This window comes from Ammospiza caudacuta, chromosome 11 (genome assembly GCF_027887145.1).
Source record: "Ammospiza caudacuta isolate bAmmCau1 chromosome 11, bAmmCau1.pri, whole genome shotgun sequence".
Taxonomy (NCBI): Eukaryota; Metazoa; Chordata; class Aves; order Passeriformes; family Passerellidae; genus Ammospiza; species Ammospiza caudacuta.
The window spans coordinates 19,377,637-19,399,868 of NC_080603.1; the positions used below are offsets into that span (position 1 = coordinate 19,377,637).

A 22,232-nucleotide genomic window follows, 5' to 3' on the forward strand; every position below is an offset into this window, starting at 1 on the left:
GGGTGACAATGGCTGGGCTGGGGGCTGGGATATCTCCTGTGCCAGTCTGGGAGGGTTCATTGCCCGACGTGAACCAGTTTGAGGCAGGGAGGTGACAAAATGGGTTGCCCGCTCATTGTATCCCCAAGCACGGAGCTCCCTCTTGCTCGTCAGCTCCTGGCACTGCCCCGTGGCAGCAGGGATGTTCATCCGGAGGGGAAGCCCTGTGCCAGGACACATCTCTGCCCAGTGCCACCAGTGTGCCTGGCTGTGGGCCACCAGCATACTGCAGGGCCACCACAGGTGATGCCACCCTGCTGGCACAGGTGTCTGCATGGCTGTGGGTGCATGCAGAGCAGGACACCCAGCTTGGCATGCAGGGCTCTGTCCCAGCCCAGTTGTGCCCCAGTGCCATCCTTCTATTGCTCTACCACTGCTCCAGTCTAGCCCAATGCCATCCTGGATGCAGCCCCAGTACAGGCTGACACTGTCCCACTACAGTGTTGTGGTTGTGCCACCATCCCTTACTGCTATCCCAGTAAAGCCCAGTGTTACTGTCCCTACAGCTCTAGCACTGTTCCAGTATAGCCCAGTATAGCTCTGAATGTTCCAGTCATACCAGTGTGTACAAGCACAGTGCAAATGGCCCCAGAGATCCCTCAGTTCTCCACATTAGGGATCAAAGGGCAGGAGGCAGCATTGGGTCTCCTATGGGCGCCATGAGGCCTTAGCCCAGTGCAACTGCACTGGGGTCACTGGGGTTGTGCTGCCCCAGAGGACACACAGGGGTCTGCCCTGCACAGCCATGGGTGTCTGTGCCCAGCCCTGGGCACGCAGCTGGTTGTGGGTGCTGCAGGACAAGGGCCTCCATGGGTGGCAGCTGGATTAGGGCCCCAGGCTGGACTCTTTTTGACACCAGAGTCCTGGCATCCCTGTGCTAGCAGGCACCATCTGTGTTGGCAGCCTCCGCTGTGGGCAGAGGTTGGCATCGGGGTCCAGCTGTGGGCACTGTACACTGCTCTGGTCTTTTCCAGTGCCAACCCACAGCCTATAGGGTGTCCTCATCCTGGCATTGGCTTTCACACCCCATATCCCCAAACATACATCCCCAACCCCAGCAATGTCACAGCCTGCAAGTTCCCCATGGGATGGATGGGCACAGCCTTGTGCCTGCTGCTGCTAGGAAGAGACAGGAACCAGGTGGGCAATAGCTCTGGTTTTAATAAATACATCTTGACCTCCATCCACTGGCACCATAAATTATGTGAGAAACCCGGCTGAGACAGGGTGGGTGCAGCAAACAGGGGCCAGAAGGACTTTACACTATGTACAACACGGGCACGATGCCCGCCAGCCAGGGGCACTTGGAGTGCCAGGGCAGCGGGTGCCCCAACCTCCATGAGCCTGGCCACTGCCCCCTGCACAAGGGCAGGGCAGTCCTGGCATTGCAGTCGTGCTGAGATGGGGTGGCCAGGCTGAGGGCCAGGCCCTGTGCACCCCACTGTGCTCCTCTGTGCCCCCCACCCTGCACGGGCAGGGGCAGTGAGCAGTGGGACCCCCAGTGCCACCCAGCGTCACCGCGTGCGTGCCCCGCTCTGGGCAGCAGTCACTGCTCAGTGGCTCCGTGACTCCACCTTGGCATCCTGGACCTTCTCCCGTGCGTCTGAGGGGGCATCAAGGGCTGGGGGAGAAAGGTGTGGCTCAGAGATGGGCACAGGGGGTGCCAGCAGGGCACTTGGGGTGGTTGTGCCAGCACCAAGGAGACTGGGAGGTGCAGGGAGTGCCGCTGAGCGTTTGGGCAGTGGTGCCTGTGTGTGAGCGCTGCACTCACCACGACACTTGGCACAGCAGGGGTTGTCCCTCGTGGCAGGGCTGGCGCAGGCGGATGGGGGGCACTCCTGGCGCTGGCAGTGCGTCTCCCCCGACTGGGGAGCAGAAAGAGGGGCTGAGCACCAGGGCGGGGGGACAGCAGCTCCTCAGGGTGCACTGCGTGTCTGAGCTGCTCTCCCACCATTCCCAAAGCCCTGGGGACTGGCACAGTGGCGCCCTCCCTTCCCCTGGAGCTGCCCTAGGCTGGCACACTCACCACACACCAGCACAGGATACACTTCATTTCCCCAAAGGGGGGCACAGACGGGTGCCAGCTCTCATTGTTGAGGTACCAGCGGCGCCCGAAGCGGCACGACCGCGGCGCGTCTGCCTGCATGGAGTCAGCCAGCTCCGGGACACTCCTCTCTGGGGCTGCACGAGAGGCCACTGGGACAATGCCCGCCTGTGGCATTGCCAGTGGGGAACATGGGAGCTATGCAGGGAGAGTGGAGGGCAGGAGAGGGGTGCAGGTACCTGGGCACTGCTTGCAGCAGTCAGAGGGGCTGGCGCGCACGGGGTTGGCACAGGTGAGCCGTGGGCACTGCACTTTCTCGCAGTGCACTTCACCTGTAGTGCCCTGCAGGGAGGGCACAGGGCAGTCAGCTCCCCATGCCCTGGGCTGAGCCTCAGCTACAGTGCCTGGGAACTGAGAGCCCCCATAGGTGCCAGACCAGGCTGGAGGGCATGTCTGGAGCCCACACCCACCTTGCAGGTACAAATGGCACATTTGATGAGGCCAAACGGGGGCACAACAGGGTGCCAGCGGGTGCCAGAGCCTCGCCATGTCTTGTCACCGTCGAAGTAGCAGCCTGGAAGAGGAAGAAGAAGAAGAAGAGGAAGCCACAGGCCTTGTGACTCAGCCTTTGCAGAGCTGTGCCCTCAGCCCATGCCCACAAGGACTCACCCTCGCTGCTGTCCCGTGCCCGCTCCAGCTTCAGCTCTTCCTGCTCTGTCTTCTTCTCTACAAGGGAGAGGAAGGCCATGAGTGGGTGCAAATGGCAAAGTCTCCAAAAGGGACCCCCACCTTCTTTTCACAAGGAGCCCCCCAGCCCACCCCCAGGTACCTTCACAGATGGGGCAGCACAGCTCTTCAGGGTGCACCTGGTGGGTACAGTTGAGGGGCTGGCACAAGATGGGGTCGCAGATCACTGTGCGCTTCTGGGGACAGCAGAGATGGGGCTCATTAGAGAGGGGCATTACTGATGGGTGCTGCCCCTTCAGCACAACCCCCAGCTCGTACCTGGCAGCTGCAGATAGAGCACTTCTTGTCATAGTCAGGTGCCCAGCGGGTGCCATGTGCCCGGTGCTGACCCTCAAAGAAGCAGGAGTTGGGGTCCTTCTTCAGCTGCTCCTGGTCCCTGGTCTTGGTGCTCTCCAAGAGCTCAGCCTGCCCCAGGGACTCCCCTGGGGCCAGGCGGGTCCCTCCTGCATGGCACTGGTTGGGAATGTGCACCTGGAGAGGGAATGAGTTCCCATGCTGGTGCCTGGCTGCCTTCCATGGTCAGGCTGGTGAAGGAACCATCCATGACCACTAAACACATCAGGACCTGGTAACAGAGTGATCCTGTGCCCTTCCACCCTGCTTCAGGCAGTGGCATCCCGCCACAGGCAGCAGTGGGGGTGGGCAGGGTGCCCTGTCCCGATGAGGACCTACCCGTCCCCGCATCTCCCCATTGGGGTGAGCTTTGGTGCTGACTTGCAGGAAAGCAGTGCCCTGGGCCAGGTGCTGCAGCAGGTCGGCATCCAGGTCCTTCACCACGCCCTGAGCCTGTCGTGGCGAGAGGGGCACCAGGGTGGGGATAATGTCTGGCCCAGCCCCTGCTGTGTGGTGCCCTGAGCAGGTGCTTAGCTCACCTCAGTGCTGTAGAAGCCCTTGAGCAGGCGCTTGTGCTGGTGGGGGCGGGTGCCCATCTCCCCCAGCTCGGCCACGCCGTGGATGTGGGCGCTGATGGTGCCGTCGCTCGGCCGTCCCAGCCCCGCCACCGAGATCTCGTAGTGCAGGTGGCAGTGCTCATCCAGCGAGAGCCAGGCGTGCCCCCCCGCGCCGCTGGGCACCGGGGGGGACACCAGCTGCCCCGCCAGTGCCACGGGCATCTCTGTGCACAGACAGGGACCGTGGCAGGGCATGGTGGTGTGTGGGAGGGCTGCCCCACTGCCCCCGTTATCACCCACGTGTACCAGGTACCTGTGTAGCGGGCAAGCAGTCCACTGTAGGGCAGGGAGATGATCTGGCCCCGCAGCTCACCCTCTGCCCAGTCTTTGGTGGCCACGTTGAGGAAGAGCTCGTTTTGTAGAAGCATGTGGGCATCTCGGGCGCTGGGGCTCTGCCAGGCACCCCAGGCCTGCCACCAGTGGGAGACCATGCAGGTTGGGACAGGGACTCGCCCAAAGTCCCCACGCCATCCCTCCCAGCATCAGCCAGTGCTCACCAGCCCATCCTTGTAGCTGGGTGTCATGTCAAACAGGATGTTCCTCTTGCTTTTCCGTCGGGGTTTGGTCTCCAGTGTGATGCCCACCACCTCACTGGCAGTGCCCACCACCTGCACCTGTGGGTGCAGTGCCAAAGGGCCGTGTCAGGGTGGCAGATACACCTGAGACCCTCGAGAGGGAAATGGGTGCCCACCAGTCACCTGGTACTCCAGGGTGCCATTCTCATGCAGCGCCAGCTTGGCTGAGCCCACAGCCCCGGTCTTGGTCGGAAGCAAAGCGTCCGCTCCACATAGCACACTCTGGATGGCTTCAGCCCGGGGAGAGAGGCACAAGGATGGGTGAGATTGGCACGGGGGTGAGCACAGCAATCCCCCTGCCCCCTGGCATGCCTGCCCTGTGCTCACTGTCACAGCTGCGGCGGGTGGTGATGGTGCCAGCCAGCTGCCGTGCGTGCCGCCCCTCCGTCTCGGCCACGATGCGGAGCTGCCCCTGCACCAGCCACTGCAGCTCTTGGGCAGACAGGTCATTCAGCACCTCTGCAAAGTCGGGGTCCTGGCAGGGGGATGGAGTGCCATGGATCAGCCCTGGTGCTCTGGCAGCGTGGCTGCCAGGGCCTGGGGGGGATGAAAACTCTTTACCTCCACAGTGATGTTGGCGTGGACCTCGCGTAGCGTCTGGCCCTGGTGCAGGATGCGGACCCTCAGTGGGACCCACAGGGATTCTGGACATGGCAGAGGGGAATGGACCCACTGGACCAGGGGTCTGCAACCACTTCAAACCCACACCTCTGTGCCTACCACCTCCAAACCCCTGGCACTTTCTTGCCAGTTCTCTGCTCCTATGTGCCCAGGCCCTCATCATTCCCTCCAGCATGCCCCAAATCCTTGCAAACCCACATTACAAACCTATTCTTCTTGCACACCTCATATGCTCTGCAGCCTCCCCAGCCCCCCACCATAGGTGCGCACCATTCCCTCTCCACCAGGTGCACCCCAAATCACACAACACACTGTATGCACACCTCACCCTCCACCCCACCCCACAAACAGCCCCCATACCCATCCTGAGCCCCACACCCAGCCCAGCCACCCATCCTGACCCCACAAATGCCAACCCATGCCTCCTGAGCTGCAGACATGCCATGCACTCCTTCAGGTCTACGCAGCCCCTGCTGTGGGCAGTGCCTCCCTTCCCTGCCCGCCCTCACCTCTTGCTCCAGGCTCCAGCAGTCCCCGGGCCATGAGGATGAAGTGCAGGTTGTTCTCTGTGTCACTCAGTGTCAGCATGGCCATGCCCCCAGCGCCCAAGTGCAAGGGGTTCAACGAGGTCAGGATGGCACCGAATGTCTCTGTGCAGGGACAGGGGCATGAGGGACATTCTGGTGGCACCACTGGGTGTGCATGCAGTGGCTGGACTCACCTGCAAAGAGTGCCCGGTGCTTGAGGATGTGCCCATGGACCTCTCCGGAGGGCTGTGCCCGGGTGATGAGGGACACACGGAGCTGTTCCCGCCGCAGCAGCTGGACGTTGGCTTTGGACACTGTCCTCCACATTCCACAGAGCTGTGGGTGATGGATGGAATGGCTGGGCGGTGGCTGGGGGGCACCACAAGCCCAGCAGGGGTCGGAAGTGGCACCGTGCCCCCTGCCCTCGAGCCCCTCTCACCATTCCATCCTCGGGGGCAGCGCTCCTCTGCACGGGGTGTTCAAACAGCACGTTACCCTCGGGGTCACTGAAACGCACCCGGCTCGGCCGCCCCAGCCTGCGAGCACCCGGAGGTGAGCAAGGGCCACGTGCCTGCCCTTCCCCTCCCCTCACTCAGCACCAGGCACAGGGCTGTGTCAGGGAGGGCACACGGGGGTTTGGGGGGGCAGGAGAAGGAAGATGTTCTCCTGGGGTGCCCAGTGCTAGGCTCTGCCCGCCCATTCCAGGACTAGCCCAACACTGCTGCCCTGCCAAATGCCAGCTTGGCACGGGTTCTCTGGGCTCCCCTATCCTGGAGTGGGGTCTAACCAGCACAAAGCAGGATGAGGGTCTCTGCCAGGAAAGGCACCATGGCAGGACCCGCTGGGAGCTGAGCGCTCAGGCTGTAAATAAGGAGCATTTTCGGCTCCGCTTGGCTCCCCCTGTCAGAGCTGGAAATTAGTCACCACTTTACTATGCAAAGGGGCCTGGAAGCAAGGAAGAGCAGAAGAAACTGGAGCGGGAAGGAGGGAGGGAGAGGAGAGGCTGTGCTGCTGGCGGGCATCCGGGGAGGGCATGGGGAATCCTGGCAGCAGTGCCAAGGCACTGCCCCCGGCAGAGCCTGCAGGGTGGCACAACAGTTCTGCCAGCTGCACCCACGGGAGCCCTGGAACTGTTCCTGTTTTATTCCAGTCCAGATCTGGAGGCAAATGGGTGAGGCTGGGCCGACACTGTGGGTGTGCCGAAATTCTGGCTGCTGACCTAGGCTGGAGCCCAGCATGCTGCCCCCCCTTCTCCAAATCTCTCACTGTGTCCGTGCAAGGCTGTGGCACCACGGGGGAATATCAGAAAGGAAACTGAGGCACAAGCACGGTTGCATTCCCCCTTTTGCAGAGAGCTGCCTGCTGTGCCGGGCTGGGCAGGGCACGGGGGCAGGACTCACCGCTCGTAGCTGATGGAGAAGAGCAGGGAGGAGCGCAGCAGCGTGAAGCGAGCCTTGGCCACGGCGCTGGATGTGGGGTGCCACGGCTCTGGGCCGCTCGTCAGCAGGGCCACAAACTCTGGGGAGGAGATGCTGCTGCTGAGGGGGAGTGTGGGTGGTGCCCCACGCTGTTGCTGTCTGGGTGGGTGGGGGGCTCACCTGTGCGGGCATCATCCCGAGCCAGGCCCTCTGAGCTCAGGTAGGAGTGGTCATTGTAGGGCTTGTCCAGGTCATCCTCCTTCTCCTGCAAGTACTCCAAGGTGTCAAACCGGAGTGCAGGGCTCTTCTCTGGTGGAGGAGAAGGAGACCATCACACGAGGCTGCTTGTGCCCAAGAGCTTGGGGTGGGGGACAATAATAAATCGCCCCTTTTGAGGCAGACCAAGATGTGCCCTGTGAATCACTGTGGGGCTCTTAGGTGGGGCGTGGTGTGCACAGGCACATGGACAGGCAGGGCATTTAGCCCTGTGTGCCTCCCCCGCACTCCTTTCAGGCTGTTCCCATCAGGGCTTTCCCCTGCCCATCCTATCATGGGCACTGCTGACTTTCATAACAAAGTGACCAGCCCTTTTCAGGGGGGTGGGCATTGCCCCCTTTCCCAGGCCAGTGGGGATCCTGGGGGTCTGGTGGGGTCTCCCTGCAGAGAAGCACCCGCTCTCCTCACCTTTGGGGCAGGTGTGACAGCAGTGTCCTGGCAGCAGCGTGGCCCGGGGACAGGCAGGCACAGGGCAGTCCTGCTTCATGTTCTTGCAGTTCACTTTCCCCACGGGCTTCCCCCGGTGGTTCCTCTGCTGTGGGGGGCCAAGAAGACTCCAGAGGAGCCGTGCCAAGGTGTGCCAGGCCATTTCTAGGTGTGCCAAGTCGTGCCCTCCCAGCACAGCATGGCTTCCCCCATCTTTTTCTATCTGGAGCTTGGACACCTTGCAGAGTCTCCAGATGCCTGTACGGCAGCCAAACCAGGGCCCCCTCCCCGCAGCCCCCAGCCTCCTGACCAGCTGTGCGTGGCCCCACCAGCCCCGGCCTCGGGGAGCTGCTTGCAGGGAGGGAGGGAGGGAGGGGGCCGGAGGCCATCCCCGAGGAGGGGGAGGAAGAATGAAGCCTGATCCTTTAAACCCCCCTTCTCTCCCCCCTGCCGCGGGGGAGGACATCCAGGTGTCCGGCTGGCTACAGGGATCCCGCTTCCCTCCTCCATGGGAATGAGAGGAGTGTACTGAACAGAGGGGTCGGACTCCCTCCTCGCCAGCCCCCTCCCCAGCCAGCCGGGCCCTGGGGGGTCTTCCAGGGAACGGGGTGTGCGGGGGCACTCACCGGCTCGCAGTGACAGATAACGCAGCGCATCACCCCGAAGGGCTCCCCCAGGTCCGGGTGCCACGTCTCCTCCAGAGCATAGAAGTGCCCCCCGAAGGCGCAACCTGCGGACACCCCACCGCCCCCCACCGCCGTCCCCGGTCACCTCCGGGCCGCGGGCACCCCCCTGCCGCAGCCCCGGGCCGGCCGGCACCGCCCCGCCGCCCGCCGCGCCGCCGGTGCCGGTCCCAGCGCCGGTCCCGGCCAGCCGGGGGGCCCGGGGCGGAACGCGGGGTGCCAGAGGAGGGGGTGCGGGCACGCCGTGCACGGACGGGGCTGCGGGCGGCAGGGAGGGGGTGCCCGACCCGGGATGCGTGACGGGGGGCGCGGCAGCGGCTCGTACGGGACCGGGGGTGCGCGGAGCGGGGGAAGGAAGGGCGGAGGGCGGGGGGCTCCTACCTGCCGCCCCGCCGGGGGGCAGCGGCTCCGTGTCGGGCCGGATGGGCAGGGCGAGCTTGGGGCGGGCGGCGCGGCCGGGCAGCGGCCGGAGCGGGAGCAGGGCGAGCAGCAGCAGCGCAGCGGCGCGCATGGTGCCGGCCGGCCGGGGCGGGCGGACCGGGACCGGAGGCGGCGGCGGGGAGGGGGGGCCGGGCGCTGCCGGGCGCTGCCGCCGCCTCTGCCCGGCTGCCGGCTCCGGCTCCGCTTTATAGGCGGCGGCATGGGCAAGCGGGAGCTGCGAGCCCTGTGCAAACAAAGGCCCCGCTAATGAGGCGCAGGCAGCGGCCGGCCGGGGGGGGATGCGCCCCCCGCAGCGCTCCGACCCCCCCACATATCCCCGGGCCCCGGCCCCGCCGCCCCCGCCCGGCACGGGACGTCCTGTCCCGTCCTGCGGCACCGGGACACGCCGCTGCCCCGCCAGGCAGAGGTACCCCGCACTCGGGATATCCTGGGGACCCCCCTCCCATTCATTGCGCCCCCTCTCCCCCGGCATGCGGGTCCCCAGAGTGCAGAGCATCCTTCCTCACATGCCAGCCCCAGGGCATGGGGAATCCTGAGGGAGGAGGCTGGAACTGGGTGATGTTTACGGTCCTTTGCAATCCAGAGCAGTCTATGGTACGATTGTATGATATAACCCTCCCTCAGAGCATCAGGCACCCTCAGGTTCTGGGCATCCTGGGGACATCCCCTCCCAGTTCACACAGCACCCTCTGGGATATAAGGCACTGTGGAGACACCACCACCACCATCCCACAGAGCCTGGGGTGTTCCTGAGCACATCCCAGGTACGCCCCCACTCACATTCCCCTCTCCAAGGGTATGAGCCCCACAGGAGTCTCCTCATCCCGATAACCCCCCTTGGGAATAAAGCATTTGCAGGGCACCCAGTCAATGCCAGTCTCCTCAGTCTGTGCAATCTTCCCAGCATGGGGCATCTCCTGGGCACAGAGCATCCTGGAGCCCCCATACCCACACAGTCCACCTTCAGTCATGAGCTCTTCCAGGGCTCATTGCCCCCCCCCCTCAGGTATGAAACATCCTGGGGACTGCTCCATGCACTCAGTCCCCTCCCAGGCCCCTTGGCACCCCAGGACAGGGCGCTGCAAGGCTCTGTCCATCTGCTGTTCCCCTGCAGCCAGCCCTTCCTCCACCCACTCAGCACCCCTGAGCATGGGCTCCCAAAACAGCCTCTCCAAATACACACTGCTCTCTGCAAAGGCACAACCAACACCCTCCTGCTTGTGCCTGCCACATTCCTAAATTTCTCCAGCTGCTGCCCATCCTGGGCAGAGCAAGGCTCCAGAATGGGACCCTGGGCTCCTGCCCACCAGTGACAGGGGCTGCAGGGGAACAGGAGCCTGGGTTCCCTTGTCCAGGGAGGGAGGGAGCATCTGGAGGGGGGATGCTGTGAGAGCAGCCCCCAGCACCAGCCCCATTCTTCACCCACACCTGGGCTGGTAAGGGTGGCAGAGGTTGGCAGTGAGTACACACCATGGAAAAGTTTGGGCAAAGCATCATCCATCTGGGGAAACTGAGGCATGAATTTAGGGGTGGGGGAGCCTATGAAGAGTGGGGGCGCTTTGTGTCACCCACGTCCCTGCTGCCACCCCTGCCGAGAGTGGCAGGGAGAGGCTGAGGGTGGCGGGTGCGTGGCAGGCGGGCGCCCGGCAGGGGGAAGGCGGGTGGGGAGGGAGGAGGGGGAAGCGCGGGGCTGCCAAAATCAACTCCGGGCGGTGCAAACACCCGGCCAGCTGCGCGGTGTAGCTAGGGAAACACGGCACAGCTGGAGCACAACAGGCCCCTGCCTCCCCAGAAAGCTCCTCCTGGGCCTCCCCGCAGCCCAGCGAGCAGCTGGGGGGGCTGCAGCCCACCGCCCCGCACCCCAGAGCCAGAATGGGGTTGTCCATCCCCATCTTATCCATGGCTGCCCCATCCCATTCCCTGCCCTGGTCTGGCACAGTCTCCATGCAGTGGGACACCTCTCCCGGGGAGGGCAGAGGGACAGAGGAGGCTCGGCCCTGCCGGGACCTGGCCCGTGGCAGGAGCTGCAGACGGCAGCGAGGAGTGGCTGGGCTGACCCCAGCAGGACAGCCCGCTGGCATCACCAGCTGGGACACTGCCAGCACCTCGGGCATCCCTCGGGCATGGCTGTCCTGGCACCCTGCTGCTGCCAAGGAGCAGCGACCATGGCTGGCAGCCTGGCACCCCTTGGCCCTGTGCCCTCCCCGCGGTCCCCAGCGGCGTCACTGACCTGTCCCCTCTCCTCTCTCCCGAGGTCCTCGCTGGCTGGGGGTCCAGCGACGCGGAGGGCAGGGGAGGGTTGGGGTCTGTGTGGCTGTGCCAGCGTCGCTGCGCGGTGCCCGCTGCGGCACAGCAGCGGCTCCGGGCACGGCGGGACGGCAGCAGGGCCGAGCGGGGAGGAGGCGGGCGATGGCTCCCAGCTGTCCCGCCGATGCCAGGAATCCGCTGCTGGCTCTGTGCACCCAGAGCTCGTCACAGTCTCCTGGCTCGTCTGCGGGACACGGGGAAGAGTTGAGGGAAGCTCCCTCCCCTTTCCCGGGGAAAGGAAAGAGAGACGGGGAACCCGCCTGGCTGCAGCCCCGAGGCACCGGGGAATCCAAGGCACAGGGTGGCAGCGTGAGGGAGAGAGGGGCTGCAGGCACTGCCAGGCTGGGAGCAGGGTGCTATGCTGGCATGGGGCCTGTCGGGTCAGGAGGGTGCTGGGCATCCCTGCCCAGGGAGGGGACATGGCCGCTGCAGTGGGGGCACATGGGCAGGAAGGAAATGGATGCTCCAGCTGTGCCTGGGCTTCTCTCGCCCACAGCCTGGGCTGCCCCTGGAAATGCCAAGGGGTGCCCTCATCATTAGGCAGAGGAGGCTTGGCAGAGCCTTGGGGGTCCCTGTACTCTTGGAGAGGGGATGGTGCCCGCCAAGGGCAGTGCTGGCAAAGGGTCCTGGTCCCAGCAGCTGCTTCCCAATGCCCGCACATGTGTGTGAGGAGCTACGCCCTGCACAAAGGCACCTCTGAGCCTCCAGAGCTGGGCCTAGCACTGGCACATCCCCAACGGGGCTGCCAGCTGTGGGCAGCTGGAGCTGCACCACCACGGAGACAGCTGGCCACGGGCAGCCTCAGGCCGGGCACCTTCACTCCTCCACCATCCCTTCCCAGGGTGGGCACTGGCTTGTCCCCAGTGGGGCGGTGATGGTGCCATGGGTGTCTCCTGTCCCAGCAAAGTACAGGTGGGGTGCCCCAACGGTGCCCTAGAGAACAGCCTGCAGTTCTGCAGGGCTTGGTGGGCGTGTGCCCTGCTCAGTGGTGAGGGTCCCGTGGAGTGTTCCAGAGGATCGTGGTGGCAGGGCTATGCCATGCCTGGCGTGGGGGTGTCTCAGCAGGCCCTCACCCTGCTCTGCCCTCAGCAGCTCCCATTGTCTGCCCTCATTAGCTGCTGCCTGCTCGCGGCTTTGAACATGAGCCCGGCTCGGGGCGACAGGAAGGAGCCTCTGCTCCCCAGGGATGGGGTCTGGTGAAACTGCATGCCATGGGCCCCCCTTCTCACAGCCTCCCACTGCCTTCTGGGCATCCCAGCACTGCCTCCAGGCCTAAGCCTGAGGACAGCAAGGCAAGTGGGGCACCCCCTCTCTCCAAGAAGAGCCCCCCTCGAGCGCCCCGCCCCGTTGTGGGATGCAGAGCCTCAGCCTCCCCAAAGCTTTGTGTGAGCGTGGCTTGTGCCGTGTCTAATCCCCCGGCCTCACACACACGCGGTGGGGCGGGGGGGCTGTCGTAATGGGTGGAAATATCTCATAATTCACGTTGGACACAGGGATTACAGCCGTTCCGGCAATATTTGCACAACTGGTAGGCGACTTGCAGGGCTGGGCCATCCCAGATGAAGGCCAGGGCGCTCTGGGGATGGAGGGAGTTTTGGGGGTGGTAGGTATGGAAGGGGGATGCAATTTGAGGGCAATGGAGTGGGGAAGTTGGCTATTTTCTGTCTGTGAACACATGGAATTTATTACAGTGGGTGCATTGCTGACATGGTGGGGATGGCTGGGGCTCTTGCCTTCATCTCACACTGCTGTGGTGGCCAGGGCTCGGGGAGCAGAATGTAAACCCCAAAACAATCTCATCAGCCGCACCAATGTTCCTGAACAAGATACCTGCTCCAAGTGCCTGGTCAACTCCACAGAGCTCCCTGCTCATAGGAGCACCCAAAGGTGCTGGTGTCCCCCTGACCCCAAATGTCCCCTCCTCAAAGGCTTTGCAGCGTGACCCCAGCAGGAGGAAGACGGGGGGCATGTGGGGCATGTGGGGGCCTTGTTTGGCATGGGGATTAGCAAACTCCCAGAAGCGATGGTGGTCTCCCCCCTCCCCACCGGACATGCAGGCAAATATTTGTGCCCAGACTTCGCAGGACAGCGAGAAGGAATTTCATTCTTGCGCCCACCTGCGGCTCGGCTGCCTGGCATTAACCCCTTCTCCTCTCCATGGGATGGAGGCAGAGGGATGAGGTGCCCTCCCAGCAGGCTCCGTGTGCCCCATTGGAATGGGGAGCTTGGCTGGGAAGCAGGAGGGTAGAGGAGGCACAGGGGAATCGCCCCCGATGCCAGCAGAGCCACTGGCATCAGGTGCCCTTGTCTAAGGCAGGGAGGGTTTGCCCATGGATATCCCCTGGGCAGCGCCGAGGGCTCTGTGCTGGGGTGCTGGGCAGCATGTGGCTTGATGAAAATTGGGAAAGGTAAAACCGTGCCATCCTTCACTCCCAAGCTGCCGCACCCCGACCAAGGTGCCCCTTGCAGCTCCACCCGGCAGCGTGGGTGTTCTCCGGGGACGGCTGTCTGGGAGCAGCGCAAGGGCCGGGCTGCGCGGGTAGCAGGATTTGCCCACGGATGTTTATTGGCAATTTGCATATGTAGGAAAAGTGCCCGGAGGGTCCGGGAGGGATCCTGCTCCCGGGGGCTGCCCGTGCTCGGGGAGGGGCGGCCCGAGTCCCGGTCCCCCGCTGCCTGGCACCCGTAGAGCCCCGCTGTGCTCCTTTCCCTGGCCCCGGAGCCAGCTGCGGCCTGAGCAAACGGGGCTGTTTGCTCACGCCGGGATTAGCCGCTCTCTTTGTTCCTTTGACTTTCTCTTTCCTTTATGCCAGACCCTTTTATGGGGGCTTCAAAGGGGGCTAGGACCCCCCCTCCCTGTCCCTGGAAGGCCAGGTTTGCTTCCCGTGCTAGCACTGACATCCTGGGGGTGCCCACCGAGCACATCTGGGTGGCCTGCGGGGACAGCAGCTGTGCCACCGAACCACAGTCTCCCCCCCACCCCGGCGTATTCCTCCTCTCCCCCCCTTTCCCTGACTCCAGGCACCTCCTGCTGTCTTCAGCACCTTGGCAAAGTGGGTGCGAACGGCTGTCCCTGCAGCGGGATTCCCAGCACTTCGCACCCTGTAAGGAGAGGTGGGAATCTTGGCACCGGGATCCGGCCAGCTGTGCAGCCCCGCGGCCCCCGCCGGGCTTCCTGTCCCCTGCCCGAGCCCGGGCTGCCTGGCCGGAGCCCCCGTGTCCCTCTGCGGTCCCTCTGGTGTCCCTGTGCCTCACTTACTGCCCCCATACTCTCCCTCTGCAGCACGCCACATCTGTGGGATCGCGCTGGGGCCAGAAGTGAGAGCTCTCCCCCACATCCTCCTCTGCCCCCCTGGCATGGGCAGCAAAAGCTGGCATTGCCCTTTCCAGCAGAGGAATACCAGGCTGCCCACGGGCACAGGCTCATGATGCCTGCCAGCTTCTGGCATTGTTATAAAGAAATATTTTGGAGTAAAGGGACTATTGTGGGCACCTTAGGCTGACCGTGGGGGTCCATTAGACCTCCAGTTTCCAGTTGCTCTCCAGTTTCCCCTGGTGGGTTTGTTTGCCTAATCAAGAAGGAATGCAGGGCACGGCAGCTCTCCAGCCTGGCATCGCCAGTGACTGTGCACCCAGGGAGGGTCAGGGAATGTGCATGGTGTGGGCATGGCAGGGACTGGCATGGGGACGGCGGCGGGCCCGAGGCCAGCGCTGGCAGAGGGGCTGAGGGCGCTGACAGGAGTGATTGCGGCCGGGATTGCATCTTGTCACGTCCGCAGGAGGGCCGTGTGAGGGAAGTCTGGAGGAGTTTGACCCCTGTGCTCGCGGGTCCCTTTGCTGCCAGATGTGCCCAGGCGAGCCGGCGCTGCCAGTCTCGACCCTGCCAGACCCCCCAGCCAGGCACCCTGCAAGGTGGGCTCCTGTGGGCTGAGCGGGGCACGGGGCAGGTGGAGCGGGGCACGGTGTTTACTTTAACTGCTGTCACCCGGCCAGGCGCTGCCGGGAACTGCTGTCCCTGTGGACACGGCTGGGAACGTGCGAGAGAGAGCCGGGGTGTGAGAAGGAAACGCAGGCGCTGCAGGGAGACAGGAGCAGAGGATGTGTGCTGGGAGGGGAGTGCTCCCCAAAGGGAAGCCGTGGGAGGCTCCCAGGGTGGAGGGTTATCTGAGCACAGGCCTGACGCGTGCCAGGGAAGCACACGTGTGTACACGCAGGTTTGAGGGTGCACGTGGTGGTGTGTACCCATGAGCAGCATGGGGACACACACGTACACATGGGCACGGGGATGTGCACCCCCTGCCAGAGTGCCCAGCGAGAGCTGACTTTGCCAGGGAATGTCACAGCCATGCCAGGGCATGGTGCTGAACAGGCCCCTGTGCTTCTCCTACCCAGGCAGGGGGCATCTTCTGGGTGCCTCACCCTGCCCAGTCCCAACAAATACCCCTGTGAAACAGCCCTGGGGCCATGCACTGGCCATAACCCCTGTGATCCATAGCCCTCTCCACTCCAGAGGGATCCCATGAACCACAGCGATCCCGGGGGTCTCCCTGAGTCACCTCTGGTTGATGCAGGGGTCAGAGCATGCCTCTGTGTGAGGGTCAACAGGGTAAAGGTTAGCATGGATGAAGTCCACCTCTGGGAGAGGGTCACCAGGATTTTGGTCCACCTCTGGGGTGGCTTTCATACCTGGCTGACACAGCTAGGAGCAGGACTTCATTAGCACTGATGCTCCCGGGGCTGTCTAGTGCAGGATCACTGACACCATCCCTTCTGCAGGTGCCAGGGCCACCCTCCCGCCCTGGACAGGCCCAGCTGAGGCGCTGAGGCACTGGCCGCTGAGCGCTCAGGCCCGGGGCCAGGTGAGCAGCCACGGAGGGCGCCCAGGGACGCCCTTCCCGTGCCCCGAGCCAAGGGAGGAAGCGGCCGGAGGCAGGAAGCCTTCCCCCGGGCCCGGGGCCCCCGCTGCGATTTTGTTGGAAGGTCAGGGCAACACAACAGGAAATCGTGCTGCCTCGGCGGGGCGGCCAGGCCGGAGGCGCGGAGCCACGCCGCGCTGTCCCGGGGCCGCCGCCGGCTCCGGCCTCCGTCCCGGCCGGGCGGCCCGCGGGGAACCCGCGCCACCGCCGTCCTCCATGGAAGGGGGACGGGAGCCAGGGAGCAGCCGCCGGCCCCAGGGTGGAAGATGCAGGGCCGAAGCCCCCAGCCGAGCATGGAGCTGAACGGTGAGTGTGTGGCTAAAGGGGGGACCGGGTGCGCAGGAAGGGCCTATGGGTACTGTGGCCCCACAGCCAGAGCGTGCCCTGCACGATGAGTCCCACAGCTGGGCACCAAACCCCAAGGGTGGCTCTGGGCTAGTTGGACTGTGAGGGCAACCAAGCATCTCTCCATGCCCATCGCAGGTAAACAGGCTGCACTGAGGATTTTTGGTGTAGTGCCAGGGCAGGAAGCGAGGGAGGCAGGGGCTGCAGAGAGGGCATGGAGAAGCTGGCAGGGTGGGCAGTTGCTGGGCACAGTGGTGTGCAGTGGCACTGGGGAAGGCAGAGCCAGCAGGGGAGCGCTCAGCCAGGGCAGCAGCCAGGAGCAGATGTTCCCTGTGGGACACTGCAGGCTGGGATTCCCCGAAGCGCACATGACGCCTGGAACCGCTCTTGGCAGGGATCCGGAGGGCTGGCCCTGGTCTGCACAGGGAGTACAGCCCTGCTTCCCTGCCTGGAGCATGGCCGAAAAACCTGGCAGACGTGACTGTGCGGCCCCTTGGCACACAGCACCGGCACGGAAAGCGCGGCTTTCCCCCGTGAGCACCGGCACCCCTCGCTGGCTGACCGGAGAGCAGCACCGGGCCCTCCTCAGCCTCTCACACCGCCCCCTGCACCCCCTCCACGGGGCCGTCAGGACCACCAAAGGGCCAGGGAGAGGACTGCAGGTGCCTCTGGGCTGGCACTATGCACAAGGCAACCCTATCTCCTCCAGGACTGCTCCTCCTCACATCCTTCCTCCTGCACGTGAAAGAGGACCGTGCCAGCCCAACACGGCTGGTCTGTGACAACAGGCTCATCCAGAAGTACATCGTGGAGGCCAAGGACATGGAAAAGAGAGTGGTGAGGATCAGAGTCCCCACAAAACCCAAGACTAGGGACATGCACAGTTCCTGGCACCTCACCTTGACATCTCTCCTCACTAGGGCCAGTGCCAGGCCCTGCCTGCACTCAGGTGCCCTGCAGTGCTGCCCTTGGTGGACTTCACTTTCCAGCAGTGGAAATCCAAATCGGTGAGAGGGGCTGGGAGGAGGGTGCTGGCACTGGTGTGCTAACAGGACTGGAGAATGAACCTTGGGTTGGCAGAAGCACCAGAAATGCTGAACAAGATGCTTGTAGGCATATCTGGTGGCACTGGGAGGGTAGAGGACTCCATCCAGACCTAAGGTGAGCACAGAAAGCAACGAGGCCCTGGGGGGTCACTGTCTGCTCCCCCAGAACGAGACCAAGCGGCGGGAGATCCTGTGTGACCTGGCCCTGCTGCTGGGTGCTGCAGCAGGGGCCCAGGGCCAGGTGAGCGACGAGTGTGGGGCCAGGCAGCTGAGCCAGCTTTACCGACACGCCAACTCCTTCTTCCTGCTCCTGCAGACCTTCAGCTGGGAGGTGAGACCTCCCCACACGAGCCAGACCACCCCAGCACAGTGCCAGCTGGGCTGGGTTGGGTGCAGCAGTGTTTGTCACCCCTCTGTCTCACTCTCAGACAGGACACTGGGAGCCCAGCTGCTCCCCACACTCCATGGAGCAGACCCACATCCCCAGCATTTTCCTCACCTACCGGCAGCTGGTACAGGGCAAGCTGCGCTTCTTCTTCTACGACCTGGCCACGGTCTTGTGCAAGCAAGGACAGGGGGACAGCAGAGACCCTCCATGCGGGACCCAATGAGGCTGTACACAGGGTTCAACTACAAAGCAATGCTGGAGCAATCCTGCGGGACACTAAGCTGTGCTCTGGGTGCCCAGGAAGATGCCCACAGGGCATCAGGGCAACAGGTTGGCACCTGTTCCTCAAGTCTTCACAACTGTGCAGTGTGTGGAGGCAAACAGTGACACTCACGTGCCAGCAGGCACAGGCCCTGCTCCCAGCTGGGCAGGCACCTCTACTGTGAATGCTTTTTGATTAAAGAGCTATTTTTCTAAAGAGCTGTGTGTGTCCTTGTGCCTGGGGCAGAAGCCAGCCCCTCTGGACATGATCCCAGTTCTGCCCAGTGCCCACTCCCAGCCATGGCAGCTGCCAGTGCTGCAGGATCCCCCGGCACGGCCTGAGCTGCCACTCCTCCTCTCTGAACCCACCTGCTGCAGGTTTGGACTCCCCATCCTTTGGGAAGTGGCAGGGTCCCTCCCCCCTTAGCCCCTGTGCAGGTGTATCCACTCCCTGCCAGCCTTGTCTCTCAGCAAGCAGAGCCAGCTGTACAAAACAACCCAGTTTAATCAAAACCAAGGCAGCCTGCCTCAGGATGGCTCCTGAGGGAAAGGTCCCTGAGGGAGGCGGGCAGCTGTCCCAGACTAGGTGCTCCTGGACAGTGCCAGGGGTGTTGAGCACAGGTGAAGGTAAGCAGCAGCCAGCATGGTGTCCACTCAGATATCAGGCACCTCTCTCCTTGCAAACAGAGATGTGGATCCCAGCAGGAGTCAGAAGTCACTGGGATGAGGAGGGGAACTGCTCCTGCCTCCTCAGCTCTGAAGAGGCTGGGCAGCATGGATGTTGGAGCAGAATGTGGGCTCTCAGGGCTCCAGCTGGATGTCTGTGGGGCAGCCCATGAAGGTGTGCTAGAAGGCCAACTTCTTCATCAGCAGGTAAACACGAGAGTCCACCTCAAACCCGTGCAGGTTGTTCGCGTCTCCCTGCAGCCGCATGAGCAGCCCCCCGTAGGACACATAGGCAGAGCTGAGGTGGGAGGAGAGCAGTAGTGAGAGCAGGCAATCCCATGGGAGACCCCAGCCCAGATCCCAGAGCTCCCCACCCCACCCTGGTCACTGTGTCCCCCTCTCGAGGCACTCACAGGCGCGTGGCCGCCTCCGTGGAGGTCTCGTCGCCCTCGATCCGGTACACCTTGCCGTACATCACGTACTCAAACTGATCTGCCCTGCAACAGCACAGCCTCAAGTCAGCAAGGAATCAAATCTGGCCGTTCCCCCAGCTCAGCGTCCTCTAGGAGAAGGCACCTCCCAGTTACAGAGGCAGCTGGACTGGAAAAGACCTCTCAGATCATCAAGTCCAACCTGCAACTGAACACCACCTTGTCAACTCAACCACAGCACCAGTGCTACATCCAGCCTTTCCTCAAACAATTCTAGGGACGGTGACTCCACCATCCTCCTGGGCAGCCATTCCAATGTTTAATCACCCCCTCCATGAAGAAATTCCTCTTAGTGTCCAGCCTGAAAAATCCGGCCTCAGCTGTTTCTCCGTGTCCCTGTTTCCTGCCCGTCCCAGCCGTGCCCTGTACCTGGAGGGCCGGTCATCCGTGGGGTTGTACTCGCCATCATCCAAGGTGCCATCCTCGTACAGGGTGCTGGCGATGACCAGGCGGAATTTGTCACCTGTGAGGAGGCCAGAGCAGCAGTGAGAAGGGCAGAGCACAACCAGATCAGCAGCACACACAGCCAGAACTCAGGGGGGGCAAAGGGCCACCCTGGCAGGAGGAGCTGAATAAGCTCTGTCCCTGCTGCCACTCCTCCAGCAGGACTGTGGGGAATGTGTGAAAGGTCACACTGGATCCTGTGTGTCCTTGTTTCCCACATCACAGAGGAAACCAGAGCCAGAAGGACAGCACTGCTAGTGTTTTCAGGGGACACAAGAAGATATTCACTTATATCCCCCCAGAGAGCTTGGCTGGACCCTTGGGCAGGTACATGAGCCTCTTGCAGCATCAGCTTCAGCCCTTCTGCGTAATATTCTCTTTTTCACACATTCTGTGTATTTAGCTGCAGAAGTTAACTTCAGGAGTTCTCCCTTAAAGCCTGGTAACCACCAGCTGAAGCAGCTTCCCCAGACAGCAGCTGGGGGGAAGGGACACAGGTGACCCAAATGACAGAGAGGTGAAGCAGAAACCCAGCTCAGCCTCAGTACCCTGAGAGCGCTCTGAGCCTTCTGTCACCTGGGGACAACACGGGGACACAAGGAAGCCTGAGGCAGCTTATTCCTTGATCACAGCAATTCCCTCCGCCGCCTCCTCTACCCTCGCCCACCCAAGCGACATCGGCTGTGCCGATGGCTCACCGAGATCCACGGGGTAGATCTGGATGTTCACGTCCAGGATGAGATCCATCTTGAAGGACTCGCTCTCGCAGTGCAGGCGCGACACTGGGGAGAGCAGAGAGTCAGGGACAAGGACACAGAAGATTCCCGAGGGCTGGGTGGGAACAGGGTCCATCTTCCCAGCCCAGGCTGGCTGGCACCGGAGCCGTGTTCGGTGGGCTCAGGATGGATGCCAGAGCCCGGCAGCCGACAGAGGCGTGCACAGGGCAGGGAGAGGAACACGGTGGGGCGAGGAATGCACGCCACAGGGCCCGCGGGGCTGGGGGCGGCACAGCAGCCGGGCCGGGGAAGCCCCGGGGAAGGGGGGCGCTCCCGGGGCCGCCAACACGCGGAGGGGCCAGCGCCGGCGGGAGGGGCGGACGGGGGAGCGGGAGAAGCGAGCCGGGGCCGCACTCACCGCGGTCGAACTTCTTTCCCTCGGGGTCGATGTCCTTCACGTCGAAGATGTCCTCGAAGAGAATCCCGGCCATGGCACCGGCTCCGCTCCCGCTCCCGGCGCCGCTCCGCCCGGCGCGCACTGATGACGCCACCGCACCGCCGCGGACGGGCGGAAGCGGCTTCGCGGTGGGCGGGGCCCGTCCCCGCCAGGACCGGCGGGAGCGCGCGCCGTGCCCGTGCCCCTGCCCCGCGCGCGGCCGGCAGGGGGCGCTGTGAGGCCGCGGATGGAGCCGCGCGCCAAGGCCCCGCCCCCGGCACCGAGCGGGCACCGCAGCGCCCCCGCGCGGCCGGAACCGGGACTCCCGGGAAGGGTCGGGGGCGTCCTGAGTGGGGTCCGGGGCATCCCGGGAGGGGTCCGGGTGTCCCGGGGGGAGTCAGGGATGCCCCGGGAAGTGTCAGGGATGTCCCGCGGGGCCCTTGCAGCCCATGTCCCACCCTCGCCGCAGGGACACAGGGGCTTCACCCCCGCCCCCCGATCGCAGTGGACATGGGTGTGATGAGCTGCACGGACTCAACCAGCGATGGGTCTCGGGGCTGCCGCCCCCACCGGCTTCTTCCTCCTCGCCCGCCAGCCACGGCGGGAAGGGACGTGTGACAGCGTCCCCCGTGTCCTGCCGGTGAACCGTGAGGGGAACAGGGGGGTCTGGCACGGCCGGGGGCTGCTCGCACGTTGGGCGCCACGGGGTGCTCCACGCTTGGCATGCGGTCGGGAGCTGCCGGTGCGGGTTCAAGAGTTCAGCCCTGTCCTCCACGTTCCCCGAATGCCACCCCCAGCCCGCCTGAGCGAATTCCTCCCTGCCTCAGGAATGGCCGGGTAGCGGGGACCCTGCTCCTCCTTTGTGCCATGTGTGCCCAGGGATGTGGCACAAGGAAGGCTGGTGGAGCTGGCAGGTGTCCCCTCCCGTGTGATGGGGACTGCGCAGGGCGGGTGGGACGGCGCTGTGTGTGAGTCACGTGCCACCATCTCCCTGGGGACCACCAGGTCGTGAGCGGGGATATCTATGGGATTATGGCTCCCCGTGTGTGCCCGTGTGCCTGCAGCGAGGTGGCTTCGCGGGAACACAGTCCCTGCTGTCCCCAGGAACCAGACATTTCCAGGTCGTGGTCCAGGACGGCACCGGAGCCAGGTTGCCCCGGTATCCGCAAAGGGAGGCCTGTCACAAGATGCCCGTGCTCCCCAGACACACAGGTGTGACCTCTGCATGGCACATCCCCTCCGTGACACCGTGCCAGCGCATCCTCACGCATGCCTGGGGCGCAGGCAGCGGGACGGGGCGGGGGTGACACGCAGCGGGGACACCGGCGTGGAGGGCGGTGCTGCTGCCAGGGGTCTGGTCGGGGGAGCGTGGGCGGTTCACGGCGGGGTCACCCCGCGGCGGTGGCACTCAGCAGGGACAGTCTTAATACGCTGGGACGGAACCTCGGCTCCTTCTAATCATCGCTGGC

At 64.0% G+C, this 22,232-nt stretch overlaps 3 protein-coding genes across 3 annotated transcripts; 1 reads left to right on the top strand and 2 right to left on the bottom strand.

Moving 5' to 3' along the window:
• Positions 1 to 1,242: 1,242 nt before the first annotated feature.
• Positions 1,243 to 10,999, bottom strand: CHRD (chordin). The gene is made up of 24 exons (XM_058812339.1): positions 10,978 to 10,999; positions 8,688 to 8,970; positions 8,250 to 8,353; positions 7,606 to 7,732; positions 7,102 to 7,230; positions 6,904 to 7,021; positions 5,943 to 6,039; positions 5,698 to 5,839; positions 5,486 to 5,626; positions 4,917 to 4,999; positions 4,683 to 4,830; positions 4,479 to 4,585; positions 4,278 to 4,394; positions 4,034 to 4,190; positions 3,703 to 3,944; positions 3,503 to 3,616; positions 3,089 to 3,301; positions 2,913 to 3,006; positions 2,753 to 2,809; positions 2,554 to 2,657; positions 2,323 to 2,425; positions 2,066 to 2,220; positions 1,811 to 1,904; positions 1,243 to 1,660 (listed from the first exon to the last, which is right to left on the bottom strand). The coding sequence occupies exons 2-24, from the start codon at positions 8,815 to 8,817 to the stop codon at positions 1,593 to 1,595; spliced, it is 2,844 nt and encodes a 947-aa protein (XP_058668322.1). The 5' UTR covers positions 8,818 to 8,970; positions 10,978 to 10,999; the 3' UTR covers positions 1,243 to 1,592.
• Positions 11,000 to 16,079: 5,080 nt separating this feature from the next.
• Positions 16,080 to 17,972, top strand: THPO (thrombopoietin). Its single transcript, XM_058811863.1, has 5 exons — positions 16,080 to 16,276; positions 17,025 to 17,152; positions 17,236 to 17,322; positions 17,528 to 17,692; positions 17,790 to 17,972. The coding sequence occupies exons 1-5, from the start codon at positions 16,237 to 16,239 to the stop codon at positions 17,970 to 17,972; spliced, it is 603 nt and encodes a 200-aa protein (XP_058667846.1). The 5' UTR covers positions 16,080 to 16,236.
• A 583-nt stretch (positions 17,973 to 18,555) lies between these two features.
• POLR2H (RNA polymerase II, I and III subunit H) lies at positions 18,556 to 20,862 on the bottom strand. The gene is made up of 5 exons (XM_058812390.1): positions 20,746 to 20,862; positions 20,310 to 20,393; positions 19,537 to 19,630; positions 19,090 to 19,173; positions 18,556 to 18,974 (listed from the first exon to the last, which is right to left on the bottom strand). Exons 1-5 carry the CDS (start codon positions 20,816 to 20,818, stop codon positions 18,857 to 18,859), a joined length of 453 nt encoding a protein of 150 aa, XP_058668373.1. The 5' UTR covers positions 20,819 to 20,862; the 3' UTR covers positions 18,556 to 18,856.
• Between the last annotated feature and the right edge of the window lie 1,370 nt (positions 20,863 to 22,232).